This window comes from Lygodium microphyllum, chromosome 18, assembly GCF_053477565.2.
Source record: "Lygodium microphyllum isolate KBCC chromosome 18, Lygodium_microphyllum_v1.1.10, whole genome shotgun sequence".
Classification (NCBI taxonomy): Eukaryota; Viridiplantae; Streptophyta; class Polypodiopsida; order Schizaeales; family Lygodiaceae; genus Lygodium; species Lygodium microphyllum.
In genome coordinates this window covers 84,311,281-84,332,303 of record NC_141152.1, presented here as the reverse complement: position 1 = coordinate 84,332,303, position 21,023 = coordinate 84,311,281, and the positions used below count along the sequence as shown (strand labels likewise).

At 40.8% G+C, this 21,023-nt stretch overlaps 1 protein-coding gene across 2 annotated transcripts; it reads left to right on the top strand.

Moving 5' to 3' along the window:
* The first annotated feature begins 12,310 nt into the window (after positions 1-12,310).
* LOC148021101 (uncharacterized) lies at positions 12,311-15,808 on the top strand. Of its 2 annotated transcripts, none has more exons than XM_087698944.1 (6): positions 12,311-12,774; positions 13,054-13,191; positions 13,668-13,748; positions 14,127-14,255; positions 14,345-14,500; positions 15,474-15,808. In XM_087698944.1, exons 1-6 carry the CDS (start codon positions 12,651-12,653, stop codon positions 15,554-15,556), a joined length of 711 nt encoding a protein of 236 aa, XP_087555070.1. In that variant the 5' UTR covers positions 12,311-12,650; the 3' UTR covers positions 15,557-15,808. The 2 variants fall into 2 exon arrangements, with proteins under 2 accessions (XP_087555070.1, XP_087555071.1); XM_087698945.1 differs by having other exon boundaries at positions 12,316-12,774; positions 14,345-14,452; positions 15,474-15,805.
* Positions 15,809-21,023: the final 5,215 nt, after the last annotated feature.

Sequence of the window (21,023 nt, the reverse complement as noted above, 5' to 3'; positions counted from 1 at the left end):
ATCCCATCTCGAGTCACGTCAGCCTCTTGCGCAGGATCCGGAGGCAAGGAATTTACGGCCAGAGCCTCCCCTGGCACCTAAGCAGACTCAGAGGTAACCAGAACCGCATCTCCCTCTAGGCTTTTTAACCTGAAGCATTAGTTGTTTTTCCTAAAATTAGTTCCTTGAGCAAATAAGTACAAACAGTGCACCTAAGTGTACAATCACAAGCATTCCAGTGTTCATTTGTACAGCCAATTGCTAAGGTGTAATTCCTTCTCTCCGAATACTCCCAGCATTCGATCCTAGATCATTCGTGACTTGGCAAGATCCCAAGGCTTTCGTAAGCTGAGTTGCTTGTTTATCCTTTTTCCTTGGGTTAGAGTTTATACCCTGTTGACCCAAATTGTCACTACTTTAGGTTTCCTTATATTATCGTCATTAAATCCTAGACAACCCCATCGCCCTAACTTGGATGGTCAATTGCTTTCTTGGCAATTCATAACTACCCTAGCTTGACAAATCAGTCTCCAAGGAAGAGTATTGTAGCAGGACGACTACTCAATTCCTAGGAAATTTGACTTGTAATTAGAACTCGCCAAACTGGGTCTAAGGTGTAACAGTACTATTTTGTGATTTAGATGCAAGGGCATATGATGTTGCAGCTTGTTGCACGAGATAGGTGTCAATACCTAACTTGTGGGATTATATCTCCCATCATACTGTATTTCTTGATCACGATATAGGGTTTGGGAGTCCTATTGACCCCAATCCAAAACCCTAATCCTACTAGGCTTATAAACGTTTTGGCCTAGGGTCCCTGAATTCCTTGTGGAAGTCTAGCATTTGGTCAATTGATCCTTAGGGTGAGAACCCTAGATCATTCTTACACGGGGATTTGATAACCCTAACATTTCGTGAATGTGGGTAGAACTTTTAAGATAAAAAATATTAAATCGGCATCCTAAGTGCGATACTAAGCAGAATTTTATCATAGCTTAACCCTACCAAGCACATTGAGGTGACCATCATATGCTAACTAATCATATCTCTATGAATTTCATGTAAGTTACTCAATTACACGCGAATTACTTAGTTGATCTAACCAACCCATGATTAAAGATGATCTTCCCTTTAAAGATGCAAAAACTTTCTTCTAAACTTGCAAGTACTTTCCCTAAAGAATGTAAGTGACTGCAAGATGTGTGCGATGTATCATTCCATGCAATTTCAAGACCATAGACCTTTTTGCCTTTATGCAACTATAGGATCTACAGTGATCTTTCTTTTCCTTGCCCTATACTATAATGATTGACATTCAGAACTAACTCTTATAAACCCTACGTTGATGCATCGAATTCAAAGCTTTAATATTTTAATGAAGATGCATCCTTTTCCGATTTCGAACTTTGATAAAAGAACTCTATGCATGGATGCATCATTCTTTCATGACCAAATGTCAATGAATACATCATTGATTTAATCCTTCTTTTATCGCTTATCTCAACCTAAAATGTAACTATCATTGCATGTGAATTGCATAATATATGTTTTATTGCCAAAGTTCATAAATCTTTTTCTTTCATTGCAAGTATTTAGACATCATTTAATGATCGTACGATTATCCTATACACAAGTCACAACCAGGAATTTATTACATAAGTGTATTATGTGTTATATGCCCTATCCTTTGCGTGATGCAACAAACACGGGGTCTTAGTTCATCTTTTAACTTATGCATCCTACGTTCAAAAATGCGACTACCCTTGACCATGGAAGTGCAAGCAAATGTAAGTACTTGTCATGCAACTGAACTTTGTAAATCGAATAAGTATATAGATTTTCTAATGCATTTAAGTTTCCTTATGTGAATTTTAAAAAAATTCTTTATGCATCCTTTCCATGCGGGGATATTTTTCGAAACCTGGGCCTTCAATATCGGGGCGTTGTCCACTCTCGTACTTTGGGTGGAAGCTCCCGCGTGCGCTCCTCTCGACTTTTGCTTAGGAGCCATTGACGAAGTAAATCTCGACTCAGCAAACTCTCCCTTGGCTCCCTTATGAGTTTCGAGGTTACTACTGCCCCGAGATCTCCTTCCTTGTGCAAAAAACAGGCCTTGCAAGACACGGTCTAGAAAAACCCGAGAGTCGTGGGTGAAGTTGGTCTAGAAGCTTCTCAAGCTTCTGGATGGATAGGGATGATGTGTGATGGTGAAGAGGATTGGAGTGATGATGATGATGATGATGATGATGATGATGATGATGATGATGATGATGATGATGATGACATTGGCGGTGGCGGCAGCCTGGCGGCGCAAACAGTATGGCGATGGTAGCAGATTGACGGCGGGTAGCTCCTCACGATGCCCCCTCCAAGCTTGGAAGGGGGGTTTTATAGAGTGAAGGTGTGGGGGGGGTGGCCACACAGGTGGCAGATTGCATGCCCTCCTCCCCATGCCCCTACACATACTCCCTCTCCCCGCCATGCAATGGGTGAAGGGGAGGGAGTTTATAAAAAAATTTGCAAGTAATTCATTATCCTTTTTTCCTTGAAGGGGAGTTCCCGTGGTGGGTTACGGTTTTGAGCCACAATTTCCTACGCACAATGCGGGGCTGGTGTTTGTTAGTACACAAGGATGGAGTACTTAGGCCAAAGTTTTTTTGTTGCGGGAGAATTCTTAGAATTGCTTTTGAGCGGGATCTAGGGTCTTTAATATTTCGTTGTAGAAATATTACATTCTCTCCCCCTTAGAGGAATCGAGATGTCCTCATCTTGAGAAGATCGGGGGGTATTGTTGGTTGAGAGTACTTTCATCCATCCAAGTGGCATCCTCTTTGAGGTAATCTTTCCACTGGATGAGGTATTCTCTCAAGGTCCTGGATCTCAAATGCCTCTCCCTAATATCTAAGATTCTGTCAGGCCGTAGCTCAAGGACTCCTTGGCTGGGCATTACAATTTGTTGATCATCAAGCACGTGACTAGGGTTAGGCACATACTTTTTCAATACGTTGATATGGAATACATTATGAAATTTTAGGTTTTCAGGGAGTTAAAGTCTGTAGGCATTAGGCCCTAAGCACTTGAGAATCTTATAGGGTCCACAATACCTTGGACTTAGCTTTTTGCATTCACCCAAGGATAGGGAACTCTTCTTTGGACGTACGCGAATGAAGACCATATCACCTTCAACGAAGGATCTGTCTTGCCATTTCAAGTCTGCGTAAGCCTTATGTCTGTCCTTGGCGGCTTGGATGTCTTGACTTATTGATTTGATTTGGTCATCCATGTCTTCCAGCATTTTCTTTGAAGCTTCAACCCTCAAGGTTGGATCTGAAAAGCTCAAAGGAGTATGACAATCGTGCCCATACAATGCTTGAAAAGAGGTCATCTGAATGCTTTGTTGGTAAGAAGCATTGTAGGAAAACTCAACCAGTGGCAAATATTGAATCCACTTTTTGGGTTTGCGGCAGCAGTGTGCCCTAATCATATCTTCAATGACTTGGTTGACTCGTTCCATTTGACCATCAGTTTGGGGATGGTAAGCTATACTGAAATAGAGTTGAGTCCCAATGGCCTCGCAGATAGCCCTCCAGAAGTGTGAGGTGAAGAGAGAGTCATGATCACTAATGATTCTTCTGGGTAACCCATGCAGTTTGAATATCTCCTTGATGAATAACGTTGCGATGTCTGAGGCTTTATAGTTTGTCTTAACAGGGATAAGATGTGCAATCTTGGTGAGCATATCTACCACGACCATAATGGAGTTGTATCCTCCCTGAACTTGGGGCAGGCCAACAACAAAGTCCATACTAATGAATTCCCATTTCATTTGGGAATGTCCAGTGGTTGCAATTTCCCTGGAATTTCGACATGTTTGTCCTTAATGTGTTGACGGGACAAACATTCCATGACATATTTGAGAACGTCACCTTTGAGGCTGTCCCAATAATAGCTCTTCCTGACCGCATTAAGGGTCTTGGCATAGCCAGGATGTCCTGAGAAAGGGGAGTCATGGGCTTCCCAAAGTATCTTCTGCTTGAGTGATTGGCTTGCCGGGATACATAATCTTGTCCTAAAGTAGACAAGTCCACTATTGATAGAGAATTCTTGATACTTCGTTTCTAGCTTCGGGTCTTGATCTTTGATGGGGATCTCCCTTAGCAATTTCTGATAGGTTGGGTCATGACATGCCTCTTCTCTAGCTAGCTCAAGAATTGGGTTGTTTGGCATGGATACCTTTGTGGCTAGAGATGTTGCTGTTGATTGATCTTGCAAAATTAGAGAATTTAGAAATGCCTTGCAACTGAGTGCATCAGTAACTACATTCTCCTTTCCAGGCCAGTATTTGATTTTGAAGTCATATTCTTCCAGTACTTCGATCCATTGGCGTTGCCTCATATTGAGCTCATTCTAGGTGAAAATCCATTTAAGACTTTTGCGGTCTATCACTAAGGAAAATTTGTTACCCAGCAAGTAGTGTCTCCAAAGTTTGAGAGCATGGATGACAGCCAACAACTCCAGATCATGGGTAGCATAGTTCCTTTCATGGCTCTTCAGTTTCCTTGAAGAGTATGCTTTGGGGTGACCTTCTTGTAAGAGTACACATCCTAAGGCAAGTGTTCTAGCATCAGTTATCACTTCAAACTCCTTACTAAGATCACGAAGTTTCAGGATGGGTGCTGATACCAAGCTTTGCTTTAGTTTGTCAAAGTTGGTCTATTCAACAGGTGATCATACAATTGATACTTGCTTCTTTAGTAGATCAGTTAGAGGCATTGCAATCAAAGCATAGTTTTTGATAAAGACCCTGTACCATCCTGTCAATCCAAGAAAACTACGTATTTATTTGACAGAAGTTGGTGTTGGCCATTCCAGAACATCTCTGACCTTGGTCGGATCTACTGAAATTCCTTCGACTGATACAATGAATCCCACATGTTCGATCTGTCGCTTGAAAAATGCACACTTCTTCTTCTTGGCATAAAGCTTGTGTGCTCTCATTGTTTCAAGGACAATGCGAAGCTGGGGTTCATATCTTTTTCGTGCTTGGAGTAGACTAGGGTAGGGTATCGTCAAAGAAGATGAGTACAAAGTCATCGAGATAAGGCCTAAAGATATCTTGCATTAACCTATTGAAGGTAGCAGAAGCATTTGTCAGCCCGAATGACATGACTAGGAATTCAAAGTGTCCATACCTTGTGCTGAATGCGGTCTTCGGAATATCTTCTTCCCTGATCCTTATCTGATAATATCCAGACCTGAGATCTATCTTGGAGAAGATCTTTGCACCTTGAAGATGGTCAAGAAGTTCATCTATTCTTGGAATGGAATATTTGTTTTTAATGGTCGATTGATTCAACCCTCTGTAGTCAATGCATAGTCGAAGCGTTCCATCTTTCTTCTTCTGGAACAACACTGAAGCTCCCCATGGCGAACTGCCAGGACGGATATAGCCTTGGTCTAACAATTGCTTGAGTTGCTCCTTCAGCTCAATCGCTTCCGGGATGGACATCCTATATGGTCTCTTTGCGACTGGTGCAGCTCTTGGCGCCAACTTGATTTCGTGATCGACTTCCCTTTGAGGAGGAAGTTCTGTCAACTCTTCAGGAAATACGTCTGCATTTTCCTTTAACCATGAAGGTTCTTCCCTAAATTCCTGATTCTAATCTAGCTTATTTAGTTTAATCAAATAGACAGGTAGGCCCTTCCTTACTCCTTTTATTATCTGTGTTGCTTTTGCCAGCTGAATTTTTGGCTTAGAAGCCTCTCCTTGAGTTGTGACTAGTTTCCCTTCAGAATTTCGAAAGGAGACTTGGCCCTTTCCATAGTGAATGTGGGCATCATTAGGTATTAGCCAATCCATTATGAGCAAACATTCGTGGACACCTAGGTTCATTACTTAGAATCTGACCAAAGTTGACTCTCCTCCTAGTAGAAAATTCACCTTAGCAGTTTGCCTGGTACAAGAGACCTCTCGACCATTTGCTAATTCCACAAGTAAGGTAGGTGCATCTTTTGTGGCTATTCCTAATCTTTTTGCACTGACTCGTGAAATGGAGTTTGAATCACCGAGAATTGGTGATTCGGGCCTTTCTTGTGAAGAGCGGCATGAACCATTGCCCTCTCAATGTCTGCTTCCATGGATGGATCTTCTTCATCACCCAGCTCCTTGTTGGCAACACTGGACGTTCTCCCTCTGGCCCTGACGATGACTCCTTGGCCATGGACAGCTCCTTGGAATGGCCCTTGGCATTGTCCTCTGCTAAGTTTGGGACACTGCCTTTTGAAGTGTCCAGGCTCATTGCAATGGAAGCAACGGAGATTGCGGCCATTACCTTGTGTAGGAACGAAGTTGTTGACAGCGTTCGCCCTAGCTTTCTTCCTTTGTCCCCGGTTTTGGCCATGCGCTCTCTTAGCTTAAGACCTACACATTCCCTTGTTCTGATCCTTGTAAGACCAAGTCCTGTTGTTCCTTGGCTTGGTCTACACCTCCTGTATTATCAGTGCAGCTCTCGAATGAGCGCATCTTGTAGGTCCGTTGGGTGCATTGATTCCAAGCGGGTGTTTATGGGTGGATTTAACCCAGCACAAAACTTTGACACCTGTTGTGTCATATTTTGTGATGTCTACTTTAAGAGAGAGACGAACTTTGAATAATATGCATCCAAGGATAGTCCAAGCTGCTTTAATTCATAAAATTAATTCATCTTCCGTGTGCGGTAGACAGGTGGTAGATATCTCCCTCGCATAGCTTTTTTAAGCTTCTCCCAGGTAACTGATCCTTCCGAGATCCCTTGGTCTTTGCACCATTGTTTCCCCCAAAGTCTTGCTTCGCCGGTAAGCTTCAATTTGGCAAGCATAACTTGGTTAGCGGGTGCAGTTCCTGCTGCCTCAAAATAATCCTCCATGGATTCAATCCAGACCTTAGCTTCAGTTTGAATCGTCCTTCCCTTACCATCGAATTTAGGTGGCTTGATTTGTTTGTGAAGGAACTTCTTCTCTTGAATTTCAGCTGTACTTAGTGTAGGGGTCGGACTAGGAATCTACACTTGAGGTTGCGTCTGGGCAATACGATTCTTTACGTTAAAAACTTACTAAACGTTTCTCACATTGCATTAATATGACCATTTCAGCTTTTAGCCAAGTGACCTAATCACTTAAATCCTTTACCAACACTTACAGCCATGATAGATAGTGATAAAAAATCTTATTCATTCATGTGGACATTAGCCCTTTTAAGTACATTTATTTTGGGAAGGTAGAACAAGCTGATTGGCACATCAGTTTGGGGAAATAGGATTGTGTTATATTCGGCCACGGGGACTGAGTAATAATATGGAGATGGGTCATGGATTTTCAGGAATCGATAGGTCATAGGAAGCTTGGGGTATCCCTTCCTTTGATACCCGTTCTTCTCATAATATCCCAGCACCTTGATTCTGTCGGCAGGGATTACTCGAGTCATTTCTTCGTGCACGTACTTGTTCTGCTTGACTTTCCGACTGCCGACATGCAGGGTTGCATTTGCGTGAGCCTCAACAAAGATGAACAGCTTCACGATTTTTAAATCCTCCATCCACTTGATTCTCTTCAAGTTGGTCTGAAGGTACGCAAGTCGGTGGGCTGCTATGTAATATATCCCTCATTCAACCATCTATCTCCGTTCCACGTACAAGGGTGAAGGATTGTAGATGCAGTTAAGAATATTCATTATGCCTAGACTTTATCGATAATCGGAAGCACGCATTGCAGTCATAAACATAACCTGGAACACCAAGAATTTGTTCTATGCTTCGTGACTCTGCAGCCCAACATCCATAAGTAAGTAAGGAAATGTTCTTAGTGGCAACATTGCTCTACTTCCCCTCGTTAAGTTCCCTTGTAGATCCCACTGGTTCGCTCTGATACCAACAGTAACGTGTCCCCCCCGTCCAATTGTAGGACACGCCTTAGCAACCCATCGGGAAGAGAGTCTAGAAAGCACCGCCCAACACTCACAAGGAATGTCACAGGGTTTGCAATCAAGGTCTTCCCGAATAAGCCACGAAGCGAAGGCAACTGGCCGTTCCCACTTAGGACCGACCTGTATCAGGGTTTTCCTAATAGTCAAGTTTCTAGGAAGTAGCTAGCGTCGAGCCCCAGACGAACCACTCTGCACAGAAACATCAAGGTTGAAGCAGATTTATACTACACTTGGTTCAACAAGAATGGGAAACGAGAGGGATGCGAAGCTTGACCTCTCTGCCCGTAAGGCCTAGTCCCATTCCATTCCCCTAAAACAGCATAAATCAGGTCTCTAACTCTATTGATTCTAGGTCATTGCTACCTCACTGTCAATTCCTTCAAGAAAAGTTCCCGGCCAACCGGGACCACCCTTCCGTAGGACGGACCTAGAGTCACGTCCATCGCACTTTCCTCGGGTTGCTTAGTTATCTAGATACCTATCACATTTAGTTTGACAAGCAAAAATAGCTTCCTTAATTAACCAATTAATCACTGGTTCCTTCACGTAACTTAGGCACTGACACAGAAAAACAATGTCAAGCAAGTTTCTTTTTCAACATTTGATCTTTATTTATCATAGTCTTTGGAATACATCAAATGACCTGCCCAAAGGCTATCCCAGCAATCCTCAGGGATCACTATTCCAAGTTCCACCCGTTGACTAGTATGCGGGCCTCGAGATCCCATCTCAAGTCACGTCAGCCTCTTGCGCAGGATCCGGAGGCAAGGAATTTATGGCCAGAGCCTCCCCTGGCACCCAAGCGTCCTCCTGCTCCAAGTAGCACCCACGGAGAGACCTCTCGCAGCGGGTTTGGTCCACGTACCCAGCGCGGCTAACAACCCCCTTAGATAGGGTCAGGCAGACAGTTGGAGATAACTAGAACTGCCTCTCCCTCCAGTCTTTTTAACCTGAAGCATTAGTTGTTTTTCCTAAAATTAGTTCATTGAGCAAATAAGTACAAACAGTCCACCTAAGTGTACAATCACGAGCATTCCAGTGGTCATTCGTACAGCCAATTGCTAAGGTGTAATTCCTTCTCCTCAAATACTTCCAGCATTCGATCCTGGATCATTCACGACTTGGCAATATCCCAAGCGTTTCGTAAGCTGAGTTGCTTGTTTACCCTTTTTCCTTGGGTTAGGGTTTATACCATGTTGACCCAAATTGTCACTACCTTAGGTTTCCTTATATTATAGTCATTAAATCCTGGACAACCCCGTCACCCTAACTTGGATGGTCAATTGCTTTCTTGGCGATTCATAACTACGCTAGCTTGACAAATCAGTCTCCAAGAAAGAGTGTTGTAGCAGGACAACTACTCAATTCCTAGGAAATTTGACTTGTAATTAGAACTCGCCAAACTGGGTCTAAGGTGTAACAGTACTATTTTGTGATTTAGACGCAAGGGCATATGACGTTGCAGCTTGTTGCATGAGATAGGTGTCAATACCTAACTTGTGGGATTATATCTCCCATCATATGGTATTTCTTGATCACGATATAGGGTTTGGGAGTCCTATTGACCCCAATCAAAAACCCTAATCCTATTAGGCTGATAAATGTTTTGGCCCTAGGGTCCCTAAATTCCTTGCAAAAGTCTAGCATTTGGTCAACTGATCCTTAGGGTGAGAACCCTAGATCATTCTTACACGGGCGATTTGATAACCCTAATATTTCGTGAATGTGGGTAGAACTTTTAAGATCGAAAATATTAAATCTGCATCCCAAGTGCGATACTAAGCATAATTTTATCATAGCTTAACCCTACCTAGCACATTGAGGTGACCATCATATGCTAACTAATCATATCTCTATGAATTTCATGTAAGTTACTCAATTACATGCGAATTACTTAGTTGATCTAACCAACCCACAATTAAAGATGAACTTCCTTTTAAAGATGCAAATACTTTCTTCTAAACTTGCAAGTACTTTTTCTAAAGGATGTAAGTGACTGCAAGATGTGTGAGATGTATCATTCCATGCAATTTCAAGACCATAGACCTTTTTGCCTTTATGCAACTATAGGATCTACAATGAGGAGAGAGAAGGAATATGAGTATATCTTGAATGAGGAGAGAGAAGGAATATGAGTATATCTTTGTAGATAATATAAAAAAGGCAAAACGAGATTGCGAAAGTGGAGAGAGAAGAGGATTATTTTTATCAAGGATTACTCAAAGATAGTCACACCACTCACCAGACTCATAGAAAACTCAAAGTTCTCATGGATCCCAAAAGCCGAGAAGGCCTTCTAGACCCTTAAGACCGCTTTCACCACTACCCCAATCCTAGTCCATCCAGATTCTACCAAGCCATTTTTCTTGGAGACTGATGCATCAAACTATGCCTTAAGAGCCACCTTGTCCCAACATGGAGATCATGGTCATATTCATCTAGTGGCATTCCACTCAAGGAAGTTCTCCCCTCAAGAGATAAGCTATGAGATCCATGACAAAGAACTCATTACCATTGTAGATACCTTTGATACTTGGCGTCATCATCTAGAGGGTGTAGCCCATAAAGTTATCATCTATACAGATTACCAAATTTTAGAATAATTTATGATAATTTGCATCCTCAATCTAAGACAATCCCGCTGGAGTAACTTCTTATCTAGGTTTGACTTTGTCATCATCTGTCGCCCTTGAGGAGGACACCAATAGTGCCAATCATATGCTTTATCAAGAAGATCCTACCTGTAGCTAAGAAGGGAGAAGAAGCTTTTGATCAACAAATGAGCAATGCTACTCAAGCCAAAGCACCTCTAGCTAGCAGCCATCTCCAATTGTTGTCACCAAGATGACCCTACCTTGATCCAGTAAATCCATGAAGCCATGTGCTGCATGATGATTTGGCCAACAATGTCAAGAGAAAAAATCAAGAGGGAAAAGAAAATGAATTTGTGAGTTTCAAGAAACTAATGGATTGTTATACTATAAGGATCTACTTTACATCCCTCCAAGAAAGCCAAAACTCTAGGTGCTCCAACAATGCCATGACACCCCAACAGTAGGTCACTTTGGAGGTAATAAGACCTTAGAGTTTATTTCAAGAGATTTTTGGTGGCCCCAGATGTGGAAAGAAGTTAAGGAATATATAAAATCATGTGATACTTGCAATATGGCCAAGGTACCTCGTCACAAGCCACATGGCCTCTTGCAACCCTTGCCCATTCTAACGTGACCTTGGTCTTCTTTGTCTATGGATTTCATAACAGATCTTCCCAAATCAGACAAATATGACTCTATTCTTGTTGTGGTGGGGATAGGTTCACAAAAATGACACATTTCATCCCTACCACCAAGACCATCACAAGCGCAATTGTTAGACTCTTCCTCAGATACACTTTTAGATTACATGGACTCCTAGACAATATCATCAGTGAGCAAGTCAGATACATCCAACACCTAAACGAAAATATACAAGTCAATGAACATGTCATGCATACTCAATCCACATTGGAAAAAAACTCAAGTCGAAAATATGATCACCATTCCAAAATTCCATAGTATGCACACCCATCATTGTTTGAGAATTGAGTTGGAATTCAGAAGCTACACTGCCTAGACAACGCCATCCTAGAATTCTAAATGGACCTATTCCATAGCTTGAATGCACTGCCAACTCACCTTATAAGCATGCTAAAAAAACCTGATCACCACCCTAAACTTCTACATCGGTTCCCTTGCACATTATAGTGTGGGCTAGAGTAAACGCAATGTTTAGAACGGACATTCATGGTGGAATAGAGTCTTTATATACTTTGTATTGTATGTAGCATAGCTTTATTGAAGTAGACTTGCATTCTGAGGGGGGGGGGAAGTCGGGCCGAAGCAACAAGCAAAGAAGCAGTAGCCATATTGTGGTATCGTGTTTGTTTTATTTTTTGTGAGCAAAGTGAAACAACCATGTGATAAGCAAGTGTTAGAGCATAAGAGCACGAAAAGCGAGCGATGCGCAACCTTATGAGCTTCACAATAACACCAAGTGTCCAAAGTGTGGATGGTGGGCTGCGGGCCGGTAGGCCAGCTAGTGCAGGCTTTATTTTTTCAAAACTAAGGATTGGTCTGAGAAACCAAGTTTGGAATGATGGAATTTAAGAACGGGATAAGAAAACAAGGGACAAATATCTTCTTAGAAGTAATGATGTTAACGGTTGAAGGTGTGACATTCAGGGCATTCTTTCCAAGCCGTGGCGTGAAATACCTAAGTGGGCGGCGTCCTGCTTAATTAATTAGAAAAGGGCCGTTTCTCTTTCAAACCTACTTCACCTACTCGCAAGGAAAAACTAATCAATGCCTCTCTCCCCCCGGCCCCCGGGTCGCTCTTCTTGTTCTTCTCCTCCTCCTCCTCCTCCTCTCTCTCTCTCTCTCTCTCTCTCTCTGCGTTTTTGAGCCGCTCGAATGGTCTTCCATATCCTAAGAGCTATATTTTACTCAACTAGGTAAAAGCAGACAAATCTTTTTCCTCTTCAGTTAAAAGCAGAAAGCAGCGCTGATGCGAATCACAAATTTCAGAGTAAAATAGAGAGAGAGAGAGAGAGAGAGTAACGCTATCAAAATCATTAACCAAACGCCACACTCTTGGATGCACAAAGAGAGAGAGAGAGAGAGAGAGAGAGAGAGAGAGAGAGAGCTCTTCTCATTGATCCATTCGTTTGTTGATGCTGACAACTATCATGGCTTCCCTTTCTTGTTCCGTCCTCGTCCTTGCTGCTCTCTCTTCCTTCTTCTTCCTTCCATCAACCTCGCAGGAGCTCGCTGATTCCAAGGCTTCAATCTTTGATGGTAAATCGTCACAGAACTCAACTTCTGTTCGTGTATCATAGCTTTACCTACTGACATATTCAATGGAATTCAGTCCATGAGTAATTTCAATCATTAAGATTCAGAATAACTTAGTTAACATGATAAGCAGAGGCTTAATATTTTCAGCCCATCAGTGATTTCGACCATTAATGCCCGAACTACACTTAATCAACCATGATAAGCTCGCCAATTTTGGTTCTTTTTTTTTATACCATTGATGAACACTTTATACTGAATTTGATTCCTGATCAACTGTAGGTCTGGCTTGTGACTTGGTAAAATGCATCAAAGGCACCTGTGTAAACTCTTCTATACTGCCCTTCTATGAATGCCAATGCGACCAGGGCTGGAAATCTCCCTTCAATGCGACTTGGATGCCTTGTGTTCTACCGAACTGTAAGTACCTTTCTTGAAGAGTTTAGACTTTTTTCTGAAGAATTGCTGAAGAGATTATGAAGGATAACTGTAGTGGCAGTGATAATACAGTCAGGACAATGCCTTGGCATAAAACCACTGCAAGATAACCCCTGTGCTTGAAGAAGGATTGGGTTTGATCGAGTTTCAGAAACCCAACAATTTGATTTGGAAGGCTAAAAGATATGTAGAATATCCAATAAAGTACAATCAGAAATGGTTTGATTTTGAAAATCTGAAGGGATTATGAATGAAAACTGTAGTGGCAATGAGAATTCAATCAGAACAATGCCTGGGATAAAACCACTACAGAATAACCTGTATGCTTGAAGAATAATTGGGTTTGATCAAGCTTCAGAAACCCAACAATTTCATTTGGAAGACTTAAAGACGTGGAATATCCAATAAAGTACTATCAGAAGTGGTTTGATTCTGACAATCTCTTGGTCCATTTGTAGGCACTTTCGATGCGGGTTGCTCCAATACATCTAGTCCAGCCCCTTCTCCAGCCCCTGCTATCCCTTCATCTGGTGGTAATGGTAAGTAGATCTCAACACATGAACTTCAATAACTGAAGAGATGAACTTAAATTGTTTCTGGTTTTCCAATCAGAGATTGGATGGAAAACCTCAATACCATTTCTAAGTACAACTAGTGGTTTTGAGCCAAAAATTAACCTAACCTGTGAAAGTAATGCGTTGTCTGTAACACAAAAACCAGAAGTTTGTTATATGCACCGTCAGTGATGAGGTCAAGGGTAGTAGATGGCAGAATAGCAGCTTGCTGGCCAATCTCAGTTCAACAAAATTTTCATGTTCGGCTTTACATAGAATTTGGGCAATCACTGAAATTTCTTTCTTCTTAGATCTCAGCAGATCTAGTGTTCTTCTTGATTTACACCCCCCTTGTTGTGTCAGTTTGCTCACTCGACGTGTGTGGACATGGCAACTGCATAACCAATTCCTCTGGAGACAGTTATACATGCAAGTGTTATGATGGATATGTCAATCTATTCAGCAAGTCGGATGGATACTGCTTTCGTGAATGTAAGTCCTCCTAATCTATCCCATATTTGAGCTTCAACTCTCAGATAGCATTCAAAGCAGAAGGATTTCACATTTGGGCTTTTTCACAGGTTCTCTAGGAGCTGACTGTAAAAATTTGAATATATCTACTGGAGGCTTCTTTCAGTCTCCGCCTCCTCCACCCCCTCCTGTGTCATCCAGTCAGAACTCTAATAAAGGTACAAGTCCGAGCCCCAGCTCATCGAATCAAATCACCACAAATAAAGGTACAAGTCCATCCCCTAGCTTCACTGCACAAGCCAGTATGATATGTTATGATGGGATGGTAGCCTGGCTCTAAGCATAATTGTCATCATCATTTATATCTGGACTCTAAAAAGTATGGTTGTAAATTCAGTTGGAATGACAGTGCCTACTCTTCCTGTGAAAGTCCATTCCTTAGTGTTACTGCAAGCTAGTACAGTGTGTTATGATTGGATGGTAGAGCCTGGTTGTAAGTATTGTCATCATCAGCTACAGCTGGGATTTGAGAAATGAGATCATAATTGTGAGCTAGCTAGAATGATATTGCCTAGTCTTTCTGGTTAGTATTGCTAGGCACATGCCAGCCACTTACATTGTGAGTCGACACAAGAAGTTTTAGACAAATTCCCACTATAATTCCAAATTGTGAATGGTGGCAACATCACGAGCTTTTGTGAGGGAGCGACTGCATACCTAGCTAGCTAAGTGCAATTGGGCGCAGGGGGCTGCTGGCCTGGAGCAGGGGCTGGCAGTCCCCTGCCCCCAACCGCACCTATCTAGGTATGTGGTGCCTCCAGAGCAGAAGCCCATGATGTTGAACATTGGAGGGCAAAACAAATGAAAAAAGCCCCTTTTGAGCTGTTTGTATAAAATCTTGTGTGAGGGCGTCTGTAGCAGAATCTCAGAAGTTTTAGGCCGAGAATGGTCACAACACATGCAGTAATCCCAGCTATAATGTGCTATAGTACCTGAAGGTTAGCCATGTCGGCTGACCTTTTCAGTTCCTTCAGGGAATCCTCATACATTGATTTCACCGGTTTGGCTCATGTCAAATGATGGATGACATGAGAATAGCACAAAAGCTGCAGGTTGAGCCAGAATGACATTCTAGCATAGAAATCTTTCTTCTCATGTGTTTTGAGTCTCCTGGTTGCTCAATGCTTGTTATCTGATATCTGTTAAAGGAACTGACAGTAACGCCTTTCATGTGGGCAGGTGACACACACACTTCCTATAATACCGTTAGCACGGCATTACTTGCGGCTGCTGCTTCATTGCTTGTTGGGTTAAGGTGTTGACCCAAAATGCAGAGCTTGCCAATTTTGCAACACTAGTATGAAATTTGCCTGTAAGCATCAGACCCAGATTCACTCGCTACTAAATGTTGATATGATACGTAAATTACAGATTGTAATAAAGGCTGGTACAAACTAGCGATTTTGTACTGATGAATCTGAAACCTCTCTCTATACGTGTGTGTGCGTGTGTGTGGGTATCGAAAAACACAATGGTCTCAAAGCTTAACATCAATCTCAATGAAAAATTGGTCACATCTCGACGTGTGTTTCACATGCATATTTAAACGTGTATGTAAGCAGTTGGGTTGTGTGTTAAGGTTAAAACATCTTAGACTTGGATCTCCTTTATGGGGATCTACAGTAAGCCCCACACCTTGGCCTGCCAATGTCCCACTAGTGTAGCCCCTTGCATTTTAACTACTCAAAATCTTGTTCTTCCAATGCATCGCTTCATACTTGAAATGCATACAAATAAAATGCTCTAGATAACGAACTTAGCTAAAGGCCACATTTAATCCAATGGCTAGGAACGGATGTTGGCTCCCCCCATAATGTTGAGTGTTAGTGAGGTGTCTAGCTACACTTCCTTCCAAGGAGCATACCAAGGCATACAAGCCACAAGGAACACCTTAGCTTAAGGAACACCTTAGCTTGGCCTTAGCCTACACCCTAATGTTACATGGCTTGTGGCCCTAAATGTTAAATGTATGCTACAAGGAGACTGCAGATGAGGTGTCTAGCTACACTTCCTTCCAAGGAGCATACCAAGGCATACAAGCCAAAAAACATTCAAGATAATCCAAGCCAATGAAGCTTAGTAGCTTTGAATCTCTTACCTTAAGACTTAAGCTTGGCCTCAGCCTATTACCTAATGTTACATGGCTTGAGGCCCTAAATGTTAAATGTATGCTACAAGGAGATTGCAAAGGCAGTTGCCTTAAAAGGTTTAAATTCATAGAGATTAGTATGGTTTTTTGCATGGAAGACATTCATGCTTCCATTTTAAATTTGGCATGTCAAACTCCAATATTCGATGGTCAGTGATAATCATAGAGATTAGTATGGTTTTTTGCATGGAAGACATTCATGATGCCATCTTAAATTTGACATGTCGAACTCCAATACTCGATGATAATCACACATTGGATGCACCAAGCAAAATTGACCAAGGGGGTATAGAAGAATTTAAATGGGAAGACATGATCTTAGCTCGTATAGATTTTAAAATTACCAAGGGGATATAGAAGAATTTAAATGGGAAGACATGATCTCAGCTCGTATAGATTTTAAAATTATGTAGTTAAGACAACTAATGAATTGTTGCATAATTGCAAATATGTGATTAGATTTGCTAATAAAATGGGTAGTTTAGGTGAGAGATGGGGAGATCCTTCATTGGATCAATAGTGTAGGCGTAACAATGGAATCTATCTCATAGATGCCATATGGAAAAGCAAGATGTTGAGTCTTTTTGTTTCATGGCAATTGGCTACCTTGGTTTGTTTTTATCGATGAGGGTATATGATTCAAGTGCCTTGCTTCTCGGCTACCTTGGTTTGTTTTTATCGATGAGGGTATATGATTCAAGTGCCTTGCTTCTCCTTGTAAATCAACCCATGCTAATGTATTATCTCAATGTGATCCTCATTTGTAATGTTATTGTATTACACAACAACTTAGCATCTTCAAGCTATGACTCTTGTAATTGGATGACAAAGGTATGCATGGCGAAGAAGCTTAAACACAAGTAAGTTGAAATGTAGGCCACAATTAAAATTGAAAATGTACTTATGTGCTCAAAATTATGAGAAGAACCAACATAACATTGCCATAAGTATCTTGATAGGTTGTGAATGGCCCTTGTGCTACATTTTGTCACTTGACACATGTTAGCATTGCAAGAGTGCACATCCTTTGTAACTCTGGGAGGATACATATGTGAGGAATAAAAGCTCTCGTCAAAGTATGATTACAATGAAGGAAGGTGACATGCTAAAAATAGAGATGGGAGATAAGTCTATGTAGATATCTTTTTGCAAATGCTATCTAACTTTATGGGTAGATAGATTTTGCTAAAAGTAGACATACTCACTTTGCTCCAACTTAATGGCCATTCATGCATTCATGCAAGGATGTTGAATCTCCACATTGCACAATCAAACATCCACATGCATTTTGCTCCAACTTAATGGCCATTCATGCAAGGATGTTGAATCTCCACATTGCACAATCAAACATCCACATGATGATGATATTCAAATGACTTGCCTCTTATAAAGCTCTCTATAACAAAAATTATTTAATATTATGGTAAAGGTTATGCTAAGAACATCTCTCTAGATGTGAAATGATAAGTATGAGGCTATGACTAATTATGTAGTCATTATAATAGCCATTTGTTACCAAGTCTTTAGTTCAATGAAAAAACAATAGAGAATGAAGCTAAGGAGAAACAAATGTACAATAGCAATAAGTAAGGGCAAAAAGAAAGGACTAGAAGCAAACAAGAATGTTGATGCATGCATTGGCAAGTAGACATGAGGATGGTGCCACTAACTTGTCTCTTGTAAAGTTCTCTATAACAATAACTGTTTAATACTACGTTAAAGGCTATGCCAAGAGCTTCGTTGTAGATGTGATTATCAAAAGGAGACTGAGGCTATCATTACTTAGGTACTCATTAAAATGGCTATTTGCTACCAAGTTTGCAAAGCACTGACAAAACAATAAAAAATGCTATAGAGCAAAAAGAAAGGACTAGAAGCACAAATAGCAAACATATATATTGATGCATACATCACAAGGATATATGAAGACAGTGTCACATAAATTTTGATTAGTTTTATTTTTTCAAGCATTTTTTGAATATTTGAGTATCAAACTCTTTAACAATTTGTATTGAAGATGGTGGTGCCACATAAGTCGAGCATTGTATATGGACAAGAGAGGCAAAAGGGTATCCATCTAAGAAAACCCATATATATTTAAAGTTCCAAATGAATAGAGAGAGTTGTTCTTGTTGTGTCAACTATTGAATCAACATTAGAACCAAAGATACGCAAATGAGTATATGAGCGAGGTTCTCCAAACCATACCTCCTCTATAACCTGACAGTCAAGAGTAATACACTAGAACTGATTTATCAAGTGTACAATAGTAGTAACTTTCTCACTCTAAAAATGCTATGGTAAGCTTACTTGGCTAAGCATATTGCAAACTCACTCTTGAATTGTCATATTCATGTGTTTAGCTATACCATTTTGGGGTGGGATGTACAAGGTGGTCAATTGACATTTAATATCTCTCTAGTCACAAAATTGTTTAAAGGCTTTAGAGACATACTCACCCCCATTATTAGATCTTAGGCACTTCAAACTATACCCAAATTGGTTCTCAATCAAAGCAAGTCAACGTTGAAATGTAGCTAGGACTTTTGATTTTTTCTCGATAGGATATGCCCAGAGTAGTCATAGCTGAAGGTAATGAAATACTTTGCACCACCTAATGACTTGTAGGGCATGGGACCATATATGTTCGAATGAATGAGAGCCAATGGCTCACCCATGCATATCATACTAGACTTTTTATGCATATTACATATTTTCTTATTATATAAACAATTATTATAAGACTCAAAGCACTTATAGTCAAGAACATATTGTAAACGAGTAAGTATTTTTAGTCCTTTCAAGAACATATGCCCAAGGTGATAATACCAAAGAGATACATGTGGAATTGCATCCATTGCCAAAACATAGTCAACTAACCCAGATACAAGCAAGGGATAGAGAGTGTTGAACTTAGCACCACGTGCCATGACAAGATTCCCACCAGCAATCTTCCATGATGAATTATGTGTTTGCTTGTCATATAAATAATGATTACAAGACTCAAAGCAGTTATAGCCAAAGGATAAAAGATATTGTAAATAAGTAAGCATTTTATTCCTTTCAAGAACATATGTCCAAGGCGATGATGCCAAAGAGATACATGTGGAACTGTATCCACTGCCAAAATATGGTCAGCTAACCTAGATGCAAACAAAGGATAGAGAGTGTTGGACTTAGCACCATGTGCAATGGCAAGATTCCCACAGATAATCTTCCACGAGGAATCACCAAAAGAAACCACATAACTTGTATAATCCAAAGTGCCAAGATAGATAAGGCACTTCGTGAAAGACAGTACATGATATATATCATGAAGAGTAAGCATACAACTTGAACCAAACTGCAGTTGGACATCACTAATACTAACCTCTAGTGCTATGTCATTACCCAAATGGATAGATTCAGTCAAACTACGATAGTAGTGAAATCACTCTCTATGAGGGTTCACATGAAAGGAGGCCCCAAAATCTATCAGCCAACACTAAATATAACCCGACAAAGCATTAGTTAGTTGTGAAGTACTAAGAGAAGGATATGCAAGTATGAAATCATCGTCAAAATCAATTTGCACAATATTAATCTCTTCAATCTTAACGCCTGACTTGCTAGGGATAATGCTACGATCATTATTTTTGTCCTGTACTTTACCCTTTTGATTTTCCTTACACTCGTCCTCATACATCTTATGGCAATGTGACCGAATATGCCTTGCTTTCCCACATTAATGATAAATCAATGATGACTTATCACCATGGGACTTATTGCGAGGTTGTCCACCACGTGACTGAGAGTGAGACTGTTGAGAGTCTCTCCCACATTGGTCATTATTGCTCCTACCATTATTTCCTCTAACTATCAAAGCATGAGAGGTGTGGGAAGCATCGATATTCTTTTTGTTAACCTTCAATCAAGAGTGCACCCTCTATATCCTACAATTGTAACCCATTGGTAGCTATGTTGGCACACATAGCAATACAAAATGTATCCCATGATTCATGTAGTGTAACTAAGAGAAACAAGGAAAGAAGAGTGTCCTCAAATTCAATTTGCTGCAAAGACAAAGGACTAATAATGGAATGAAACTCATTTAAGTGAGTTGACATAGAAGTGCCCTCCATGCGAAGGTCTTTGAGTTGCTTTGGCCAATACATCTGAGAAGCAAAGCTTTGCTTGTCATAAACATAGCAAATCTTTTCCCATAATTCCCATGTGGAATGCCCATTAAAGACAACATTATAGGACTCCTGGTTAGAGACGGATAATATTATGGACACCTGGTTAGGGACAACATTATAGGACACATGGTTAGAGAGGGATAATATTACGGTGGACTTACACAGCTTAGCTAATTTAGTCCAATCCTCTACATCAATAAGTTTAGGCTTGACACCTTTATATTTCAAAGGCCTAACTTTTTTAGACTAAAACTTGCTAGATTTGGGCCTTCCAATAGTTGTAGTTGGTGCCATTCAACTTGTCAATATTAAATATAGCACTATCACTCGAGCCACTAGCCATAATGAAGGCCAAAAAGTGCACAAACTATCAAAGTAGGCTGTTGTAATTATTGCAAATAG

Excerpts from the sequence above, each read along its gene's own strand:
- LOC148021101 (XM_087698944.1), top strand. The coding sequence starts at position 12,651 with ATGCTGACAACTATCATGGCTTCCCTTTCTTGTTCCGTCCTCGTCCTT. Across the intron at positions 13,749-14,126 it reads CCCTTCATCTGGTGGTAATG|TTTGCTCACTCGACGTGTGT; the intron begins GTAAGTAGATCT and ends TTGTTGTGTCAG. Across the intron at positions 14,501-15,473 it reads TCAAATCACCACAAATAAAG|GTGACACACACACTTCCTAT; the intron begins GTACAAGTCCAT and ends TCATGTGGGCAG.